The following is a 17,020-nucleotide window of genomic DNA, read 5'->3' as shown; positions in this document are numbered from 1 at the left end:
TAATCACAAATCTAACTTTGTCCTACTTTAGAACTCGCAGTAAATTCTGCAGCACTTAATATAGTATATTTTTCAATTCGCCTCGAGTGAATTTACGAAAAGTAACGATTTTATTATCAAGATCTATATAAATGTAATATTTAAGGAGAAATGTTAAGTAGGAGATACTGTTCTATTTCACAAAGTAACTTAAGTTCAGACATCGCGCAATATTCAATAAAACAAATGCTACTTTGAATATTCTATACTTTGAAAATTTACAGAATTTACGACGAAGGTTAACCTTCCGTCTGTATACGTGGGTCTATGGCGTTCGAGTCAAAATAATATCTGCTTATAACTGTAAAATTTGCAAGCCTGCCAGAAAATATATAAAAAAAAAACGATTTTTATCAAAATGACTATAAAATCGTTAACTACAATGTTAGATAGATGTTTTGTGAATTTTTTTCAGATTTTTTAAAATACTTTAGATAGGGAAAAAATAGCGTCAAATGTAACAGACCCACGCGTATACACTCCGAGAGTGTAAAAAAGAAACGTATACAGACGAAGGGTTAATTTCAACATTTCCTTTATCAAGAGACACGGTAGTGTTTCGCACAGCGAGACAGACCGTGTATCTTTACGCGAACTTTAGAGTTGCGAGTACCCGAGATTACTAGTTTTCAATAACAGACTGAACAGATCAGTTTCTAAGTAGGTTTAATCGATAGCTTTGGTTTGAATTATATGACAAAAGTGTTTCTATTTTTTGTCTCTGTGTCCTACGACCAGAGATATCGTTTTCTACCGCGTGACATTTGAAATTTCACTCGAATTTCTACCTCATTCTTTCCCCCAAGAAGAATCAACGTCTCCAGGAACGCGAAAACTTCGAAATTTTTCGTTAAAAACTTACAACGACGTTCCGCGTAGCCGGCCGTGTGTGACGACCTTCCATTTTTATAGAAGGTTAAATATTCTTCTCGCGTACTCATTTTTTATTGAGGCGGAGAGAAAAGCGCCGTTTCTCTAAATTATTTATTTCTGTCCCCGAAAAGTTGGCCCGAAGATCGTTGGGGCTCCATTCGAGCGGCATCTAAATCTCGCTTTTAACCGAAAGACTCGCACGTTTTTATAAACGTTCATAGATCGATACACCTTTCACCATGTCCAAACAGAAAACGGAGAATGACAAGAAATTTCAAGTAGCTATAACGCAGGTATTTCTCGAAGGTAAGATTTTTCTCGTTATTTCCCGCGCGGTATTTTACGGGTCCGATATTTTATGCCGCGTTCGCCGGAGAAGCTTTCAGAGGCTCTCGGTAAATCGCGAAGTATAGAGCCACGATGTTGCTCTTTCATTCGTTACCAAAAGTACAAAGTTTCGTAGCACCACGAGAAAAGCGATGGAGATAGGAAGAAAGAGAGAGAGAAACAGAGAGAAATGCACAGGGAGGAAGAGATAGAGTCAATGAACTAGCGGACGGAGAAGTTGCAGCTTCACGCAATGCAATCTCGGCGTAATGATGCTGGCATAGGATCTAGTTTTCTCATTTTCCGTCGAAAACGGGATTAAGGAGCGAGAAATTTAACATTTCATCAGTAAATCCGCTGAAATTACGTTACCAGCGAAGGACAAGTGCCGGGGTCTTTTACTTACTATAGCTCTTTCTTGCAGCCGAAAATTTTCATGGCGGTATATAATCAAGCTCTGCCATAGCTTCTGTAATACTTGCACCTTTGGCCACTTAATAGTGTTTTATATGTTACTATAAATAATATACACACGAGTTTGCACACTTTTGCGCGCGCGTGCACATAAAGTATGCATTTAAAGTATTGAAAATGTTATTACTCTAATTATATATACTGAACATTTCTTTTTTTTTTATTTAAAGTCTCTTCTTGTAAAAATAATTATTTGAAAATTAAGACGCTTCTGTGTGTGTATGGTGTATAGATATGTATGCACTCGTTTCAATTTGGTATATACACTAAAGGAAAATAGTATAGACGAAGATAATTTACTTTTCACTCGACATTTAATCAGTCAATTTACGATAATTTGAGATCGGACCGCGCGAAAACTAATTTCGTCTATATTATATCTGACGAAGCGAGGTCTCGAAACCACTTTCATCACTCTCTCTCTCTCTCTCTCTCTCTCTCTCTCTCTCTCTCTCTCTCTCTCTCTCTCTCTCTCTCTCTCTCTCTCTCTCTCTCTCTCACAGAAATGTTCTAATTTCATATACCTAGGGTTTTCCTTGAGCGAACGTCTCGAACGGCAATTGCGCATTCGAGAATATTTCCCCGTCGAATTGGACGCGGCGGATGGTCGTTCGCGGTTGCGCAATTTTACAGCCCTTTTTATGGCTGTGCCGCCTCTGTCCTCGTTCCTTCTCTCTCTCCATTTTTACGCTGTACGACAACGTGCGCTGGGAAATGAATATTTACGACGCACATCCCCAAGGCCGGGGGTCCCCGCGAGGGAAACCTCCCGCGTACCAAATTCACGACGCTCCCACCCGCCCCGCCGCAACTCCGCTACGTATAAAGTTACAAATTTACAGCACCGCCGCGCGATCCCTGCGTCTAGTGTGCACCTCGCGTTCTTCATGAATGAGAACTGCGTCGAACGTACATACAACACCGCGGCGATCGTGCACGTTTCATGCACGAGACCTGAATTCGTACGCCTTTCGAGGAATACCCTTATGGATGTTGGTACTCCGCCTGATCTCGAATCTTGATCTCGGGTTTTGGGAGCTACTCCAAAGCCGCCCCAAAGTGGATGGAGCGACGTTTATCGGCGCAGCTGGGGTTTCAGCATCAAACTGTATTTGGAAAGGGGAGGCAGGGACTCGTACGAACGAGATTAGAGCCAATGCATTGCAGAGCGCAATTATTTGGTTGTTAGGAAACTGCTAATTAATAGAGCTATATTATCAGGCGCGCAATATGCGTATTAATAGGCTTTATTAATTTGAGAGTCTAATAAGAAGTCCAAGTGGTTGCATAACTCTATTATTATAACGTTCATTATGAAGAAAGTTATAAAATCAGTATTCTTATTGTTATAATAAAATCTCAGTAAAACGCATTTTCGCTATTATATTTTGTTGCAATAAATCTTACAATTATGTGTAAGTTACGTCAGCTCACTTTGAAGCCGCTTTTGTACGCCGATGCAAATAAAAGGGCAATGCTATTTATTTCATACTTTGTGTCATAAAGCATTCAGCTCCGTTATTTTGTTTGTTAATGCTCGAGAGGAGTATGATTTCCTCTCGCATCGCGGCGCTCGAATATGATATCAATAAGCAAGAATCCGTTATCGCGCGATTTTCTTTTAAGAACAGAAAAGCATTTTCTCCTTCAGCCTTGATGGAACGTAATGTCCTTTACAGAATTTTATCGTAACTCCCACGCTTCCCGAAGTACTCTCCATGCATTCGAGAAGACATTGCGAATGTAAAATAAATCGCTAACAATTACAGGCCGTTTATAGTATGTCTCGTGATGGGATGGTAAAAAGGTTTCAAACATTACAAAGAATTATTTTAATAAAGTGATTTAGGAGCGCACAACGCGCTCTTTACGACAACTTCATTTAAACCAACTAATTTTATCGCTTGCTCGTAAAAATAAAAAGTTATCGAGAGCAGGGAGTACATTATGCTTCATTCGCCTTTGTAAAGCTACCTATCGTTCGCAAATAATTTTTAGATTTGTGATACAACAATTCCTTTTATGTATGCCCGAGCACGTTACCCTCGTCTCTCTCTGCGCGAAATACAGTGGGCCACCTCGTGTTTCCTTAGAATTTTTATTGGATTCGCCACGTCGCTGTTATTCCTAATTTTTTGTTGTTCACGTTTTTTCTCACGTTGCTTTCCCGCGCGTTCTAAAGGCTTCGCGATCATGGGAACTTATGTGCGGAGCACGGTTTCAGGTATTCTACTCCATCGTTGATGTATATAAGGGCAAGCGGTAACGCGCGCGCCTCGGGTTACCCTGAGCGTATTTTCTCGCATATCCACTTCGACGTTACGGCTTTACGTATTGGCGATAACGTTAACGTAATCGGAATCACGTGTCGGGCAAATCGAATCCTGCGATCTCACAAAGGACTGCTTATAGCAACTATACGGTATCAGCGATTTGCATTTATATATTTTTTTGAACCTCGTATATATAATTATTTGTTACTCGCGTTAACGCTGCGAACACATCTTTTGCGCGAAATTCGATTTGCACTCTCGATCGCGTACCTGTCGTGTCATAATTACCGATGCGTTACAAACGTTCCATATCCTTTCTTATTGTTAGTCGATTAAGTGAATTTTTTCTTTTGCTCTCTCGGAAACTTTTCCAAGTTCCGGAAACTTGGGTTCAACTTTGTTGAATGTTTCGCAAAGTCAATCAAATATCTTGAAATGTATCGATTGACGTTGCGCCGCACAGCCGTATAACGTTATGCCATTTTGTAGTAACGAGGTCACGAGCTATGTGAGCGCAGTTATGGTTGTTTGACGTTCCATGCATACGAGCTAGCTTGCGACCAAGAGAAGCGTATATCAAACTTCCGGATATATTTGCGTTTACACACGCAATATTTAAATGGAAGCATAAATCCCGCGTACGACATTCTAGGCGTGCACCCGGGATTTTTTGTTTATCGCCGACGTCGTGGCGCACGGAAATATACATGGGCATATACGGAAGCGTGCGGCGTCAAACGATCAAACACGTATATCCAAGAGAAAGAACCAAACATTTTTATTTGGAAAATAAAACGCGTTGTTTTTACAATTCGCACTTTGTTTCAACGTTTTATATTCCGGAGGCAGAATTAGGTTCCCGTCTCACGCACAGAAGTGATAAGTTCAGGATGCAGTTCTAGATTCTGTATACGATTTTGAGTTTTCCCTAACATTCCAACGCTGCAGTTGCACGAACTGCAATTGTACCGGCGACACTTATAACAAAATAAACGCGCTTAACGGGCGAGCACGGCGAATAGAATTAAGGAGGGTGCCGAAATGTAATACGCTATAGCGTTAGCGCGCGCGGCCAAGTTTTCCCTCCTGCGCGACTTACGCGACCAGAGGTTAGCCTAATGCGAGTTAAATTGTTGAGTATATTCGAGACCCATTTCACGTATACATAATCCAGAAGTTTCTAGAACTACCGTCACTCTTGCGGCAACTGCCAGTTACAATTTATTCCGAGCGGTCTGGCGAGATTCCGCCCGCGCCGCGGAGAAATCGGAGTACGACGAGGTGAGGCGCGCTCGGGGACGACGACGACGACGACGACGATGACGGGATAAACGAGCGTCCCGTAATTCGCCGACGGTCGCATCGAGTGCTCTCCTCGGGGCCACTCGTTTTCCCCTCTCACATTGAATCTCCCGGCCGCGAATCGGTCGGATCAAAAGCGCGCACCTAAGGGGCGACTCGAGAGCTAGAGTGACTCCTCTTCGAGTTCGTGCCGTTCGCACTTACACCGACGCCCATTCCGGACGCGATGCTCGCGGTGCACGCTACCGGAGTCTCGCCGGATTGGAGTCGGGGTGAACGAGGAGCGGAGAGATCAAGCTCGGTAACTCCGCTTAACTGTCGGAACGTAAGCGGCGTGATGGCTCGACGGCGAAGTCGAGAGAGAGCGAGAAAGACGAGGTGGTGGCATCGTTGTAATACCATCGCTACTGTGTGTCCGTTACTGTTGGTACGTACGAACGCTGGGACGACGAGCGGACGTGGGGCATGCAGATAGTACGCGAGTCGGTCGATACGCGCCCCTTCGACGCGACGGCGGTGTTCTATCCTCCCAACCCTGGTGTCCTACCCCCTGTCGTTCCTGTTTCTCTCTCTCTCTATCTCTCTCTTTTTCATTCTTTCTCTTCCTCCCCTTCTCCGTTTCCCTTCATAACCCGTCGGGACTATCCTTCCGCTTCGTCCTCATTCTTGATGTCTTCGCGGTGCATACCACGTTCGGAATCTTCGTCGATGTTGATTACCACGCAGCCAATCTGTCAGACGCTTTATCGATCAAAAACGTACGAGCAATTAGGTGTTCTTACCGTGAGCTGTCTAACTTCAGGCTCTAATTCGGATAATTGACACATCGATGAGGATCGGGAACGTATTGCCTGCGATCGTGTGATGGAACTTTCAACACGACCGACGCGGAGATACAGATTTATGACATTTGGTATTATCAACACTGTCATTACGCTGTCAACCTACACTTGTCTCCACGTATACCCGCAAATGCGTTTCACCTTAGTGGGTGACATAATTCCAACGCGTATACATCCTTATTTGCATTAGAATATATTTGGTAACGCTGACGTGTCTGGAAGTGGCAAAATCATATGTGCTCCATTACATAATTTCTGGACGCAAGCAATTCCGACGCGGAGATACAGATTTATGACATTTGGTATTATCAACACTGTCATTACGCTGTCAACCTACACTTGTCTCCACGTATACCCGCAAATGCGTTTCACCTTAGTGGGTGACATAATTCCAACGCGTATACATCCTTATTTGCATTAGAATATATTTGGTAACGCTGACGTGTCTGGAAGTGGCAAAATCATATGTGCTCCATTACATAATTTCTGGACGCAAGCAATTCCTGATCAGTCTTTGCTATTTCTCGCCGCTTGATTCTTTCACGAATCACATGGACAGCTATGTCGGTATAGATTACGAAAGCTTAAAAAAAAATTGTCGTTTCGCTAAATTTGTGATTTTCGCACGCTCGATCGCTTGACCGTTCGTTCTATAGCCGTCGATACGAGGATGCTTTAGAGTCTTTGCACCGTATATAGTGTGTTGGAAATCCTGATGCGCCTTACAAATGCTATATACGTTCGTTTCAACATGTTCTATGCATCGGCAGCGCCGATCGTACACGTCGTATGCTAAACACCCCGAATGTCCTCCATATCATCCCCCGATACGCTCCGCCACACACGGCACGTATAAAAGTTTTACAATACTCCAAACGTACGCTCGACTTATTGATCCGTTCTGTCGAGCTTTCGAATAAAGCGACCACCAATGGATATACACTCATATAATTACGTAATAACAAAAAAGCTGTGCAGTCGTCGCGGCTTCCGTACGCTACCGTTACCGATTTTTTTTAACGCTTTAACGCGATCCTTTGTATAACCGCGAGAGTCTTTATAACTCCGCGTCACGTCTCGTTTTTCATTCGTTTCATCTGCATTTTATATCGCGACGCGGTGTACTCCGGGGTCTTTTATTTGTCACTTTTTTTTACGAATATTGTCTACCTTTTTATACCCCCCGTATTGTACACATAAATAAGAGGCGCGAAGAGAAAAACTGTTGACTTCTACCGTGTACAATCCCTCTCTTACTTTCATCAATCCCCTCGAGAGTTCTCTCTAGAGTCTCTGACGTGGATGTTCCAGCAGTACATTCTCCTATTATCGATCCATCTTAATTAGCAACTTCACGTTTCTCAAAGTCTCTCATTTGTAATTTTACGACCATTTAACACTTCGAGAGGAGTTGTCGCGATACTTGGTTTGCAGGCGCGGCTTCTTTCGTAGTCGCAATCAAGCGCGAGCGTGCACAGTAGTGTACCGTGTTTTGTCATACACAAAGTTTCTCGCTCGTGAACTTTTTAATATGACTTCATGCGGGTCCGTTATATCGGCCGCGATACGGGAAGCGATGAGGGAGGTCATACAAAGTGGAGCAAACAAAAAAAATATTATGTTTCGGCAATTTACGGTTACACTCGCTCGCGATGTATCCGAAGAGCGAATGAAATGACGACGCCAGCAAAAACGGCGAGGTATAATTTGCTGGCAATGCGGCTGAATCGCCCACGTTCGCCAGAGAGCGGGCGAATATTCTTCAATCACGGGACGAATTTTATTAACGTCCCCGCCGCGCGGACAAAATCCTCCGCGCGAGAGTAGACCATTACGTTCGCGCGCAGAAATTTTCTCCTCGGCATTTTACGACTTCTGATCGTAATCTGCGGGATTCGAGAAAAAGGGGACAGTGAGGGAGAGGTGTGCGACAGGCGCGACGGAGAGATTGGAGTAATGCCACGACCCCGCTTTTCTACCCGCTGGAAATTCCATCTTACAGTTAGATTGGTTGTTTGCCTGCTTTCCCCACGGTCGACTTTTAAACAGATTTCGGGTGACCGGCGTAACTTCGGATCGATTCCCTTCTCCCCGCACGTCGCCTCTTATTTCATCGTCTTTTTCTTCTTCTCCCGTCCTCACTGCCGGTTATCTTTTTAGTCGGTTCTCGCCTGTGTCACGACTCTCTTTCTTTTTCTCTTTACAATGTCAATACGCGGCTTACAACGGATTAGTGTTTTATCCGAGAGTTGCGATTGCCGTGGACTAGCGAGTCACAAACGCGGACGTTACTGCGAGCTGAAGGGAGAGCTAAAATTGCAGCGTCAAAGAACAGAAGTTCCGGGCAAGGAAGAAGGAAGACTCTGTTTTCGTGCCACACTGTGTATACCCGGTCTATCACTTCATCCATTTCGGCGGAAAAACGGAAGTATATATGAGCTTCGCGCGCGGCAGTTATTACTTAATTCAAGGAAAATGTGGCGTCGACGAGGCGAAGTACGGGAAAATAATATATTTTTGACACTTTCCGGGATTCCTAGAGAAAAAAGCGGATGCAGTACTTACGTTACGTCCGTCCAAACATACGCATACGTACGAAAATCAAATTCTACGCGATGTCATTCTCTTTATTCAATAGTTTTTAATTTATTTTCCTTTTGCTACAGGTAGGGGGGTACTTCATGAATATTTTTTTCACAATAAGGAAATATGAGGCGAGATATTATTTCCGCCATAATTTACGTAAACTATAACGTGCTGTGCAAACATTTTTAATATTTTTCTTCCCTATGCGAGGTAATTTTTCGCCGAGTAATTGCAAATTTTTTCTTTAAAACACGCATATTTGCGTATTTACTTTATACGCGGGGGAAAAAAGGCGCTAGAGCCGATTTGAGTACGTTGAAGCTGTTTCTCCAAACAGTCGTTCGTTTTACATATTATTCAAATGTAAATGGCTTTTCTTGTTACGACGTTAGACGATTAATATTCTTGATGACACGGCGGATTTGTTTCGCGTGGCGAGCAGCGACTTTGCGTTTGCGCAAAATCAATTATGCGTGTGGTTTATTGCCCCGTGCAGACATGATCCATCTTATTAAGGTAGTCGTCTCGTCAGGGCATGTATTAGATAAAGTTTTCGATTTTGGATTTTATATCAAATTATATGATCAGCTTTGCAGTCGATTTTTTCTGTGGCTCCTTACCGACTATTTACTCTAGAAAATCGATTTCGAAAATCACAAATTTTTCATTACTTTATACAGACGGCCAGAAAAAGAAGGCTCTATCACGGTTTCAATCACATATTTTCGCATTTTTCGATTAGATGAAGTGAGAAAAAACATTGCTTTTTGTACATTAGATTTCGAAGAATCCGACGCAACCATAAAATATATAGTTTACCGGAGATTTCGCTGCTAATTTTTTAGTTTATTTTAGTGAAAATGCGGTAATCGAGCTGACATTTTTTGGTCGAGGTGAGGTTGGGAAGACTTGGCAACGCCGCTGGCTAATCACTGTAGTTGCAGGTTATGGGGCTCGTCTTTCTTAGCCGACGTGGATAGTGATTGACACCCCTGTCATGCGTTTTGAAACCCTTTCTCAGTAATTGTCAAAATTCAATCGAAAAGTATTTTTCTCACTTGTAACTTTTCTCGACGACTCGCATGATCAGCCGATCAAAACGGAGTCAAATGAAAAAAATCACATAATTTGGAAAAAGTAACATACTTTGTCACGTATGAAATTTTACACCATACGTCATAAAATTATTTTTTTCTTAGCAAAAATTGTCTGAAATATATTTTTGAACGTAAAATCCTACAAACAGTTACATGACTAGCACGTAGCGAGACGCCTACCTTAAACTCGTCTTATCAGACGAAAGTTTTGACGCACGCATTGTCTTAACTTTATGTCGCTTCTATTGCGGCGCTAAGCCGATTGGGAACTCCTCCCATAATATACGAGTTGCTCGTTTGCAGTACCATTACAATAATTGTGCGCCGCCTAAGCCATTAAGCCACTTGCACCAAAAATCAAGGGAGTTTGTACCAATTAGCGGAAAATATATGTCGAGTGTGGAGGAAATGAACTCATTACATTGTCATTAACTACTTCGCTTAAGCTACTTCGATACTAAATAAATATAATTTAATATTCAAGGTCTGTGAATAAGTTGGTATTCCGAAACGCGAATTCATATCTAAAAAAAGGTATGTAAAGTCGACTAGTTTTTACAAAATTGATATGGCATTCGATTGTCCACAATTTGCTCACATTTGTCCATAAATAAACCTTGTAAAAAAATTAAAAATAAACAAAAGAATTGAACAAATTTCACGATGAGCACCTTTAAATGCTTTTTTTTTAAATATATGTTGATTTTTATTGTCAATATTTGTTCATAAATAATCGTTTTTTGTCCACCTCGTAAAAAAAATAAACAAAAGAGTTGAACAAATTTTATCATAAGCATTCTTAAATGTTTTTTAAAATTATATATGGGTTTCGATTGCCCATCATTTATCTACAAATAATCGTTCTCTGCGCATCTTGTAAAAAGATTAAAAATAAATAAAAAAGTAGAACAAATTTTATCATAAGAACTTTTAATTGCGTTTTTTTTTAATTACGTATGAAATTTGATTGTCCGCAATGTGTTCGCAATTGTCTACAAATAATTGTCTATTGTTCGCCCGTAAAAGAAATAATAAATAAACAAAATTTATAAACAAATTTTGTCATAAATATTTCTAAAAATTATAAAAATTATCTACCGAATTCGATTATCTACAATTTCTTTATAAATGACTAATGTCATTTAACCATTTTGCAAAAAGATTACAAATAAATAAAAAATTGTGAATTTTATAATAGGCATTTTTTGCATTTTATAATAAGCATTTGATTGCATTTCTTTTAATATACATTTAATATTATAATTAAATTATGCATTAATGCATGTACTGTTCCGTTTATAAATTTTTTTATTAATTATATACATATACGAACACAATATGTCATTTAATTACTAAACATTGCTTTAATTGTATGTTTTTTACAACTACACATATATTAAAATTATTAAAAATATAACAACGTAGAATTATAATCACATGTCTTTTTTAACATAAATCACATATTGACATAAATTACATTTTATCAGATTTATTTAAACGGAATAGATACAAATTTAAAAATTTAACAATTAAAAAAATTAATGTTAATAATATTTTATTTAGTTAAGAAAGACGATGTTCAAACCTAGAAATCCTTAATGATTTCTACGATGAAATTTGTTCAACTGTTTTGTTTATTTTTTATTTCTTTGCAAAGTGGACAAAAACGATTATTTACAAACAAATATGGACAAGTGGTGGACAATCGAAATTCATACATATAATCTAAAAGAAACACATTTAGAGGTTCTTATAATAAAGTTTGTTTATTTTTTATATTTTTTAGAAGGTGCAGGACAAAAAACAATTATTTATAAACAAATATGAACAAATGATAGACAATCGTATCAGAGAGAATCCATATGTATATATAATTTTATAAAACGTACTTAAGAATGCTTATGATAAAATTTGTTCAATTCCTTTTTGATTATTTTGAATTTTTTCTCGCAAGGTGGACAATCGAATGTCATATAAATTTTGTAAAAAAATTCGCATTTGAGATGCCAATTTTTACGGACCTCAATATTCAACTTCATTTAGTACCATATTTAAATTCTCAATTTAGATCGCGCGGGTTTGTTATTACACGATCGATACAATACAGGTATAATGTACGTATTATGTTCTTTCTAACTATATTGTTACATAGTACGGTATTAGTGATGCTAAAAAGATTAACGATGCGTAAGGTTTTTCTTTACGTCTAGAAAAGCCGAACGGCTGAAAGCTTATTCCGAGATGCTTTACAACGGAAGTCAGTGCAAGCCATTAATTCGCGGCGATCTCGGTCTTTGTATGCTTTTCCAAGAATTTCCCTTTATTGCTGAACCGAAGGATAAGAACATGACTTTGCGATACCATTGTGGCGCGCAAACGGGATGTACATACGCACGCCACTGAACAATTGCGTATCACAGAAGAGATATACGACATATCTCTCTCGCTCTTCTTTTTTTTATTTTACATCGTTATTGTCGTCAGATTAAATTTCTCGTTTGTCCGCTCCTCCGATTTCTAGCCGCTACCGCGAACACGTTTCCACGTAACAGGCACTCTCACTGTCTCTCTGTTGATTTATCAGCGGTCGCCAAACGTGTTTTCCGTTGCCGCGATTACACGCGAACGCGCACCATTTCTCGCGCCAGCGAAATATAATGATCCGAATACGGAACCAACGGAATACGGCTACTCTCTTCTCTTCCCATTAGAGCGGGGTGGCGCACAGCCGGTGTGTAACTGAGCTCACGAAGGATTTTAAATAACGTCTGAAGATAACGAGAAAGGATAATCATTCGCCGCGATATTGAAACGTCGGATATCGCGACGATTTCCATGGAGGGCTCTTGTATCGACCGCGCGCGCTCTTAGCCCGGCAAGGAAAATTAATTAGGCGAAACCTCGCCGGATCGTTACAGGCTCAGACGGATAGAGTGGATGTAGTGCTCGCCGGTTATCCTTTAATCACTTTTCTTTCCCTTCAGCGCCAGATGACATCTTCATCCGCGTGTGCACGATTCTTACTTTTTATCTCAGTTTCCCCGTCTCTTTGTCGTTTTCTCGCGATACCTACTGTCGCCGCCTCTTATCGTCGGACCGTCTGCCATCGTTCCCCTTTATGCGACATAGAGAATATTAAGGTAAAAGTACCAATACCTGGCCGTTTAAGCATACCAAGACATTTTTTTTTTAATGTAATGCACAAAATCAATTTTATAATAAGAAAATGTCTATATATCGAAAGATTATACTGTTTTCTATCAAACAAGCACAAAAAAAACAACATTTTGTGCGATAGTAAATTAATTATAAACAGAAATAATAATAGACCTAATGTCCCAATACATGGCCGGTCAAAAATGGGTGTCCCAGTGTCTAATTTTTGAGGTCCTAGTAACTGACCATAACTTTTATAGTGTGTATTAAAAATAATTTTAATAAATAAAATTTTATCTTGTCGAACGCAAACACTTAAAAGGTAATAAAATAAACACCAGAAATGTTTATTTTGTTTGATAAACAATTTTTTATGTATTATAATTTCGAACAAATAATTCAATTTTCTATAAATTTAGTAAATTAAAAGTAAACAGTTTTGTAATTTCGTAGTTATAAGTAAACGTTTTTTTAGTTTTAAATCTAAGAACAATATAATACCTATATTATTATAATTTTTTATTTTACCTTATTATATTAATTTATTATTTTAACTTATTCTCTCTCAATGAATTTAAATAAAACTTTATAAAAACAGATGTTGCACAGAATCTTTGGCAATAGATTCAAAGTACTTAAAAAAAAGTGTAATATTTAATCAACTTTTTCTTGTTTGATTCTAATCTTTTTTTTTGCGCCATCAATCTTTTAATCTCTTGATCCAACTTCTTTTTCTCTTCAAGTGCAGCCTTTTTGATTTGCTTTTCTTCGGCCTTTCTTTTTTTCGCTTCTTCTCTAAGCTTTTTTCGTTCTTCGATCTCTTTTTGCTTTCTTAACTTTTCTTCTTGTATTTGTAATTGTTGCTTTTGCCACTCTTCGGAAGTCGGTGGAGACTTTTCTAGCCGGCTTTTTCTTATTTTTCTTATTTTTCATAATATCTGCAGGCCAAACCAGAGATTTTCTAAATGGTGATGGAATGTTCTCCATTGCTTCATTTTCGTTGGTTTTAGTATGAACATATGTAAGAAGAAACTTGTTATAAAAAATTATAAACTAATATAATACAAAATCTTAGAATTGTATATACAAACCTTGAAGTTCATCAGACATCTGGTTTTGAATCAAATTTTCTGTTACAGGACTGGTATTGGAAATTTTCTCGTCTATATTTACATTTGGTTGCAGCCCTTCAGGCATAACGCTATGACTTTTCGTGACATTTTCAGTCATTTCTACAGTTATCACACCGCTTTCACTTACATTCGAATTCTGATCATCTATAACAAATATAAAAATAATTAAGTTACTTGTGTTAATTTAGATTTCAAGTTTTAAAATATTGTATTTAATACTATTGTACAAACCTTGAAGTTCATCAGACATCTGGTTTTGAATCAAATTATCTGTTACAGGACTGGTATATTGGAAGTTTGCTCATCTATATTTACATTTGGTTGCAGCCCTTCAGGCATAACGTTATGACTTTTCGTGACATTTTCAGTCATTTCTACACACCTTTCACACCTTCGACTGGAAGGATACCTTTGTGTTTTGCGTACAAAGTACTTCTTGGTACTTTGAATGTAGCAGCAGCCCTTCGTGTCGACATGCCCTTTTTTACTGCTTTTAACGCATTACGTACATCTTGTGTGTATTTCTTTTCATACACTGTTTTTGATCGACTTCTTTTCTTTTTTTCCTTGCCCATCTTACGTTTTCTGTAATAGAGAAAGTAAACAAATTTTGGAGGTTATATATACAACATGTAGAAAAATAAACAAAAAAACTTGAAAAACATGTATAATGTAATATGATATTGCTAGAACTAATGTTAAAAATAAGTTTACTTACGATTTTCGTACGAAAACTGTGCACACAGATCATTCAAACTTGAACAGATGTTACGGCTAGGTACTACAGCACAGAAGTGAGCACATATCGCGGCGATTCGACCGATAACTAGCCAGTCGGTTAGTTATTGGGCAAACAAGATTTCCACGTACCACTAGATAGCCACGTAAATATTTATACAAAAATAACTTACATGTGCAATTTGTTACTTTTTATTTATTATAAATATGTTTAAGATTCTATATTGCTTTTTCTCGTACAGAAAAACTTATTATTTCGATAATTATAGGCTTAACCAGTATCTTACTTCTCTTAGCCATTCCGTAAGAAATCTATTGAAACTCACGATACACTTAAGTATCAGTATTCAAGTATTTTTTTTAGTATCTTAAACAAAGTTTTAAATAGCACAATTTTTAATATAAGAAACTAAATAGTCAAATTATATTAATCAGTAAAAATACGTTTCCAATTTTATTTAAAAAACTTAATAAAAAATAAATCCCCCATCAATGGCCAGGTAATGGGCAGTGGCCCGTCATTGGTACTTTTACCTTAACTCGCGATTGAAATTTTTCCGCGACGAAAACAAGCAGCGCGCTCGTCAAGTATTCGCTTTTCAAGCGAAGATGTTTTCTAATGAGATGGAAATGAAGGCTGGGGCTCGGAGGCGACTTGAAATTAATATAATACTCTGTTTCGCAGTCGCGAAATACGGAAAATCATTAAATGAAAGAAACGTCGACAGATTTAATTCAATTTGCCGCTCCTCGTGAGCATTATCGACCCGTTTCGAGAAGGAAAATCGATCACGGAAGTCGCTGTATTAGTGTCGAGCTCGGCTGATTGCTTTGCAACCTGTTTTGTATTCATTAACTAAACACTAATTTTACCGGTTTTACCGGAATTTACTACGTGATCGAGAACTGCGCACTGCCGGAATCACCGAAACGGCTTTCGATTGGAGAGCGAATGCCCTTTTTGCGAGAAGCGAGATCGATGAGAAAGAGAAAGCGGGCGGAGAAAACACAACGAAAGAAATTGGGGCGATCGGAATGCACAATGGTGGTAGTCGGTGAAAATAAATTGCGCCCACCTCGCGGTCTCGCCGCCTTTCCCCATTTTCCTCGATCCGAAAGAGAGATATATTCGAGGCCGCCACTGCGGTCTCTTATAAATTCAATCGCACGTCGCGCGGATATTATACGATCGTATCGCCGTCCCACGCTCACGAAAACTATATTCGAATTTTCCCGAGATTCGATCAAAAGAGACGTTTACCATTTTAACATAGATTTTCCTCGCGGTGTAGTTTTCAAAAGACATCAAAGTGGATTGCGCGCTGCAGGAGAAGGGAAATCGTTGGACAGGAAGATGTTTCCCGAGCGAAATATTTGCAGTTTCAATGCGCGGTATCGCCGAGGATTTGTCAACGTCGGAATCTCATATATTTTTCATCAATTCTATATGACGCTAGGACTTTTGTAAGATTCCGACGGCGGCGTAGTTCCGGAGGTAGTTATATTCTTCTTAGCATTGTAGAATCCCTAGCATTGTAAGCTTCGATGGGGTGTAGCGCCGCGCGCCGCGAGATCTCTTCCAGACGTTCGCGGGAAGGAAGGGCGGGCCCGCGAAGAACGAATGTCACAGACGTTGCATCAAGACAAATGGCTTTCTTCCCTGCACGCGTACGTCCGCGCCGTCGTTGTTACACGCGAATGAGGAAAATGCATTTTCTACGTATCTTCATCCTTCGCAATACGATCGGGAACTTCAGTGCGATACAACAGGATCATACATATTTGCGTTCACAAAAGAAAATGTCCATGAAGGTAAAAGTGCATAACAACGAAGTTACGAGGATGTACTCAGAAGCGTTAAGAATTTATTCGACTTCTCTCGATCATGTCGAAATGTTTTATCGCTGTATATAGAAAGCCAGCGTCGGCATACTTGCTCGCGTTTGAGGCTCGTTCTTTTCGCTACAAGTTTTCTCACTTTGTTGAGTTCCTCTCTCGAAGTCGAAGCTCCTCACTTCTCAACAAGCTTGTTCTACCCGCAGACACTCTTCTACCAGCCATTACCGCGTTTGTCTTATTTATTTTTCCGACTACCTGTTCTCAATTTTCCTACGACTCCCCCAACTCACCGCGATGAACGGCGCGCGCAGGGTTGAGTTTCCCATTAAAATTGAACGTCT

At 39.5% G+C, this 17,020-nt stretch overlaps 2 protein-coding genes across 13 annotated transcripts in view; one reads left to right on the top strand and one right to left on the bottom strand.

The window, feature by feature from the left end:
* The window catches only part of Rg (A kinase anchor protein rugose), a 317,510-nt gene that overhangs the window by 36,401 nt on the left and 264,089 nt on the right, over positions 1-17,020 (top strand). The gene's annotated exons all lie outside the window — the stretch shown is intronic.
* On the bottom strand, positions 13,655-15,374 carry LOC143902896 (uncharacterized). 2 transcript variants are annotated; one of them, XM_077416117.1, is made up of 5 exons: positions 15,128-15,374; positions 14,821-14,974; positions 14,334-14,687; positions 14,061-14,246; positions 13,655-13,958 (listed from the first exon to the last, which is right to left on the bottom strand). In XM_077416117.1, the coding sequence occupies exons 3-5, from the start codon at positions 14,350-14,352 to the stop codon at positions 13,765-13,767; spliced, it is 399 nt and encodes a 132-aa protein (XP_077272243.1). In that variant the 5' UTR covers positions 14,353-14,687; positions 14,821-14,974; positions 15,128-15,374; the 3' UTR covers positions 13,655-13,764. The 2 variants fall into 2 exon arrangements, with proteins under 2 accessions (XP_077272243.1, XP_077272242.1); XM_077416116.1 differs by having other exon boundaries at positions 14,821-15,374.

This window comes from Temnothorax americanus, unplaced genomic scaffold (assembly GCF_048541705.1).
Source record: "Temnothorax americanus isolate GAGA-0224 unplaced genomic scaffold, ASM4854170v1 Scaffold41, whole genome shotgun sequence".
NCBI lineage: Eukaryota > Metazoa > Arthropoda > Insecta > Hymenoptera > Formicidae > Temnothorax > Temnothorax americanus.
The sequence above is the reverse complement of the archived record's forward strand: the minus strand, read 5'-3'. Positions and strand labels throughout refer to the sequence as shown.

What these genes read in the sequence shown, in the direction of transcription:
- LOC143902896 (XM_077416116.1), bottom strand. An exon ending in GATGTCTGATGAACTTCAAG is followed by an intron (nt 13,959 to 14,060) that starts GTTTGTATATAC and finishes ACGAAAATGAAG; the next exon opens with CAATGGAGAACATTCCATCA.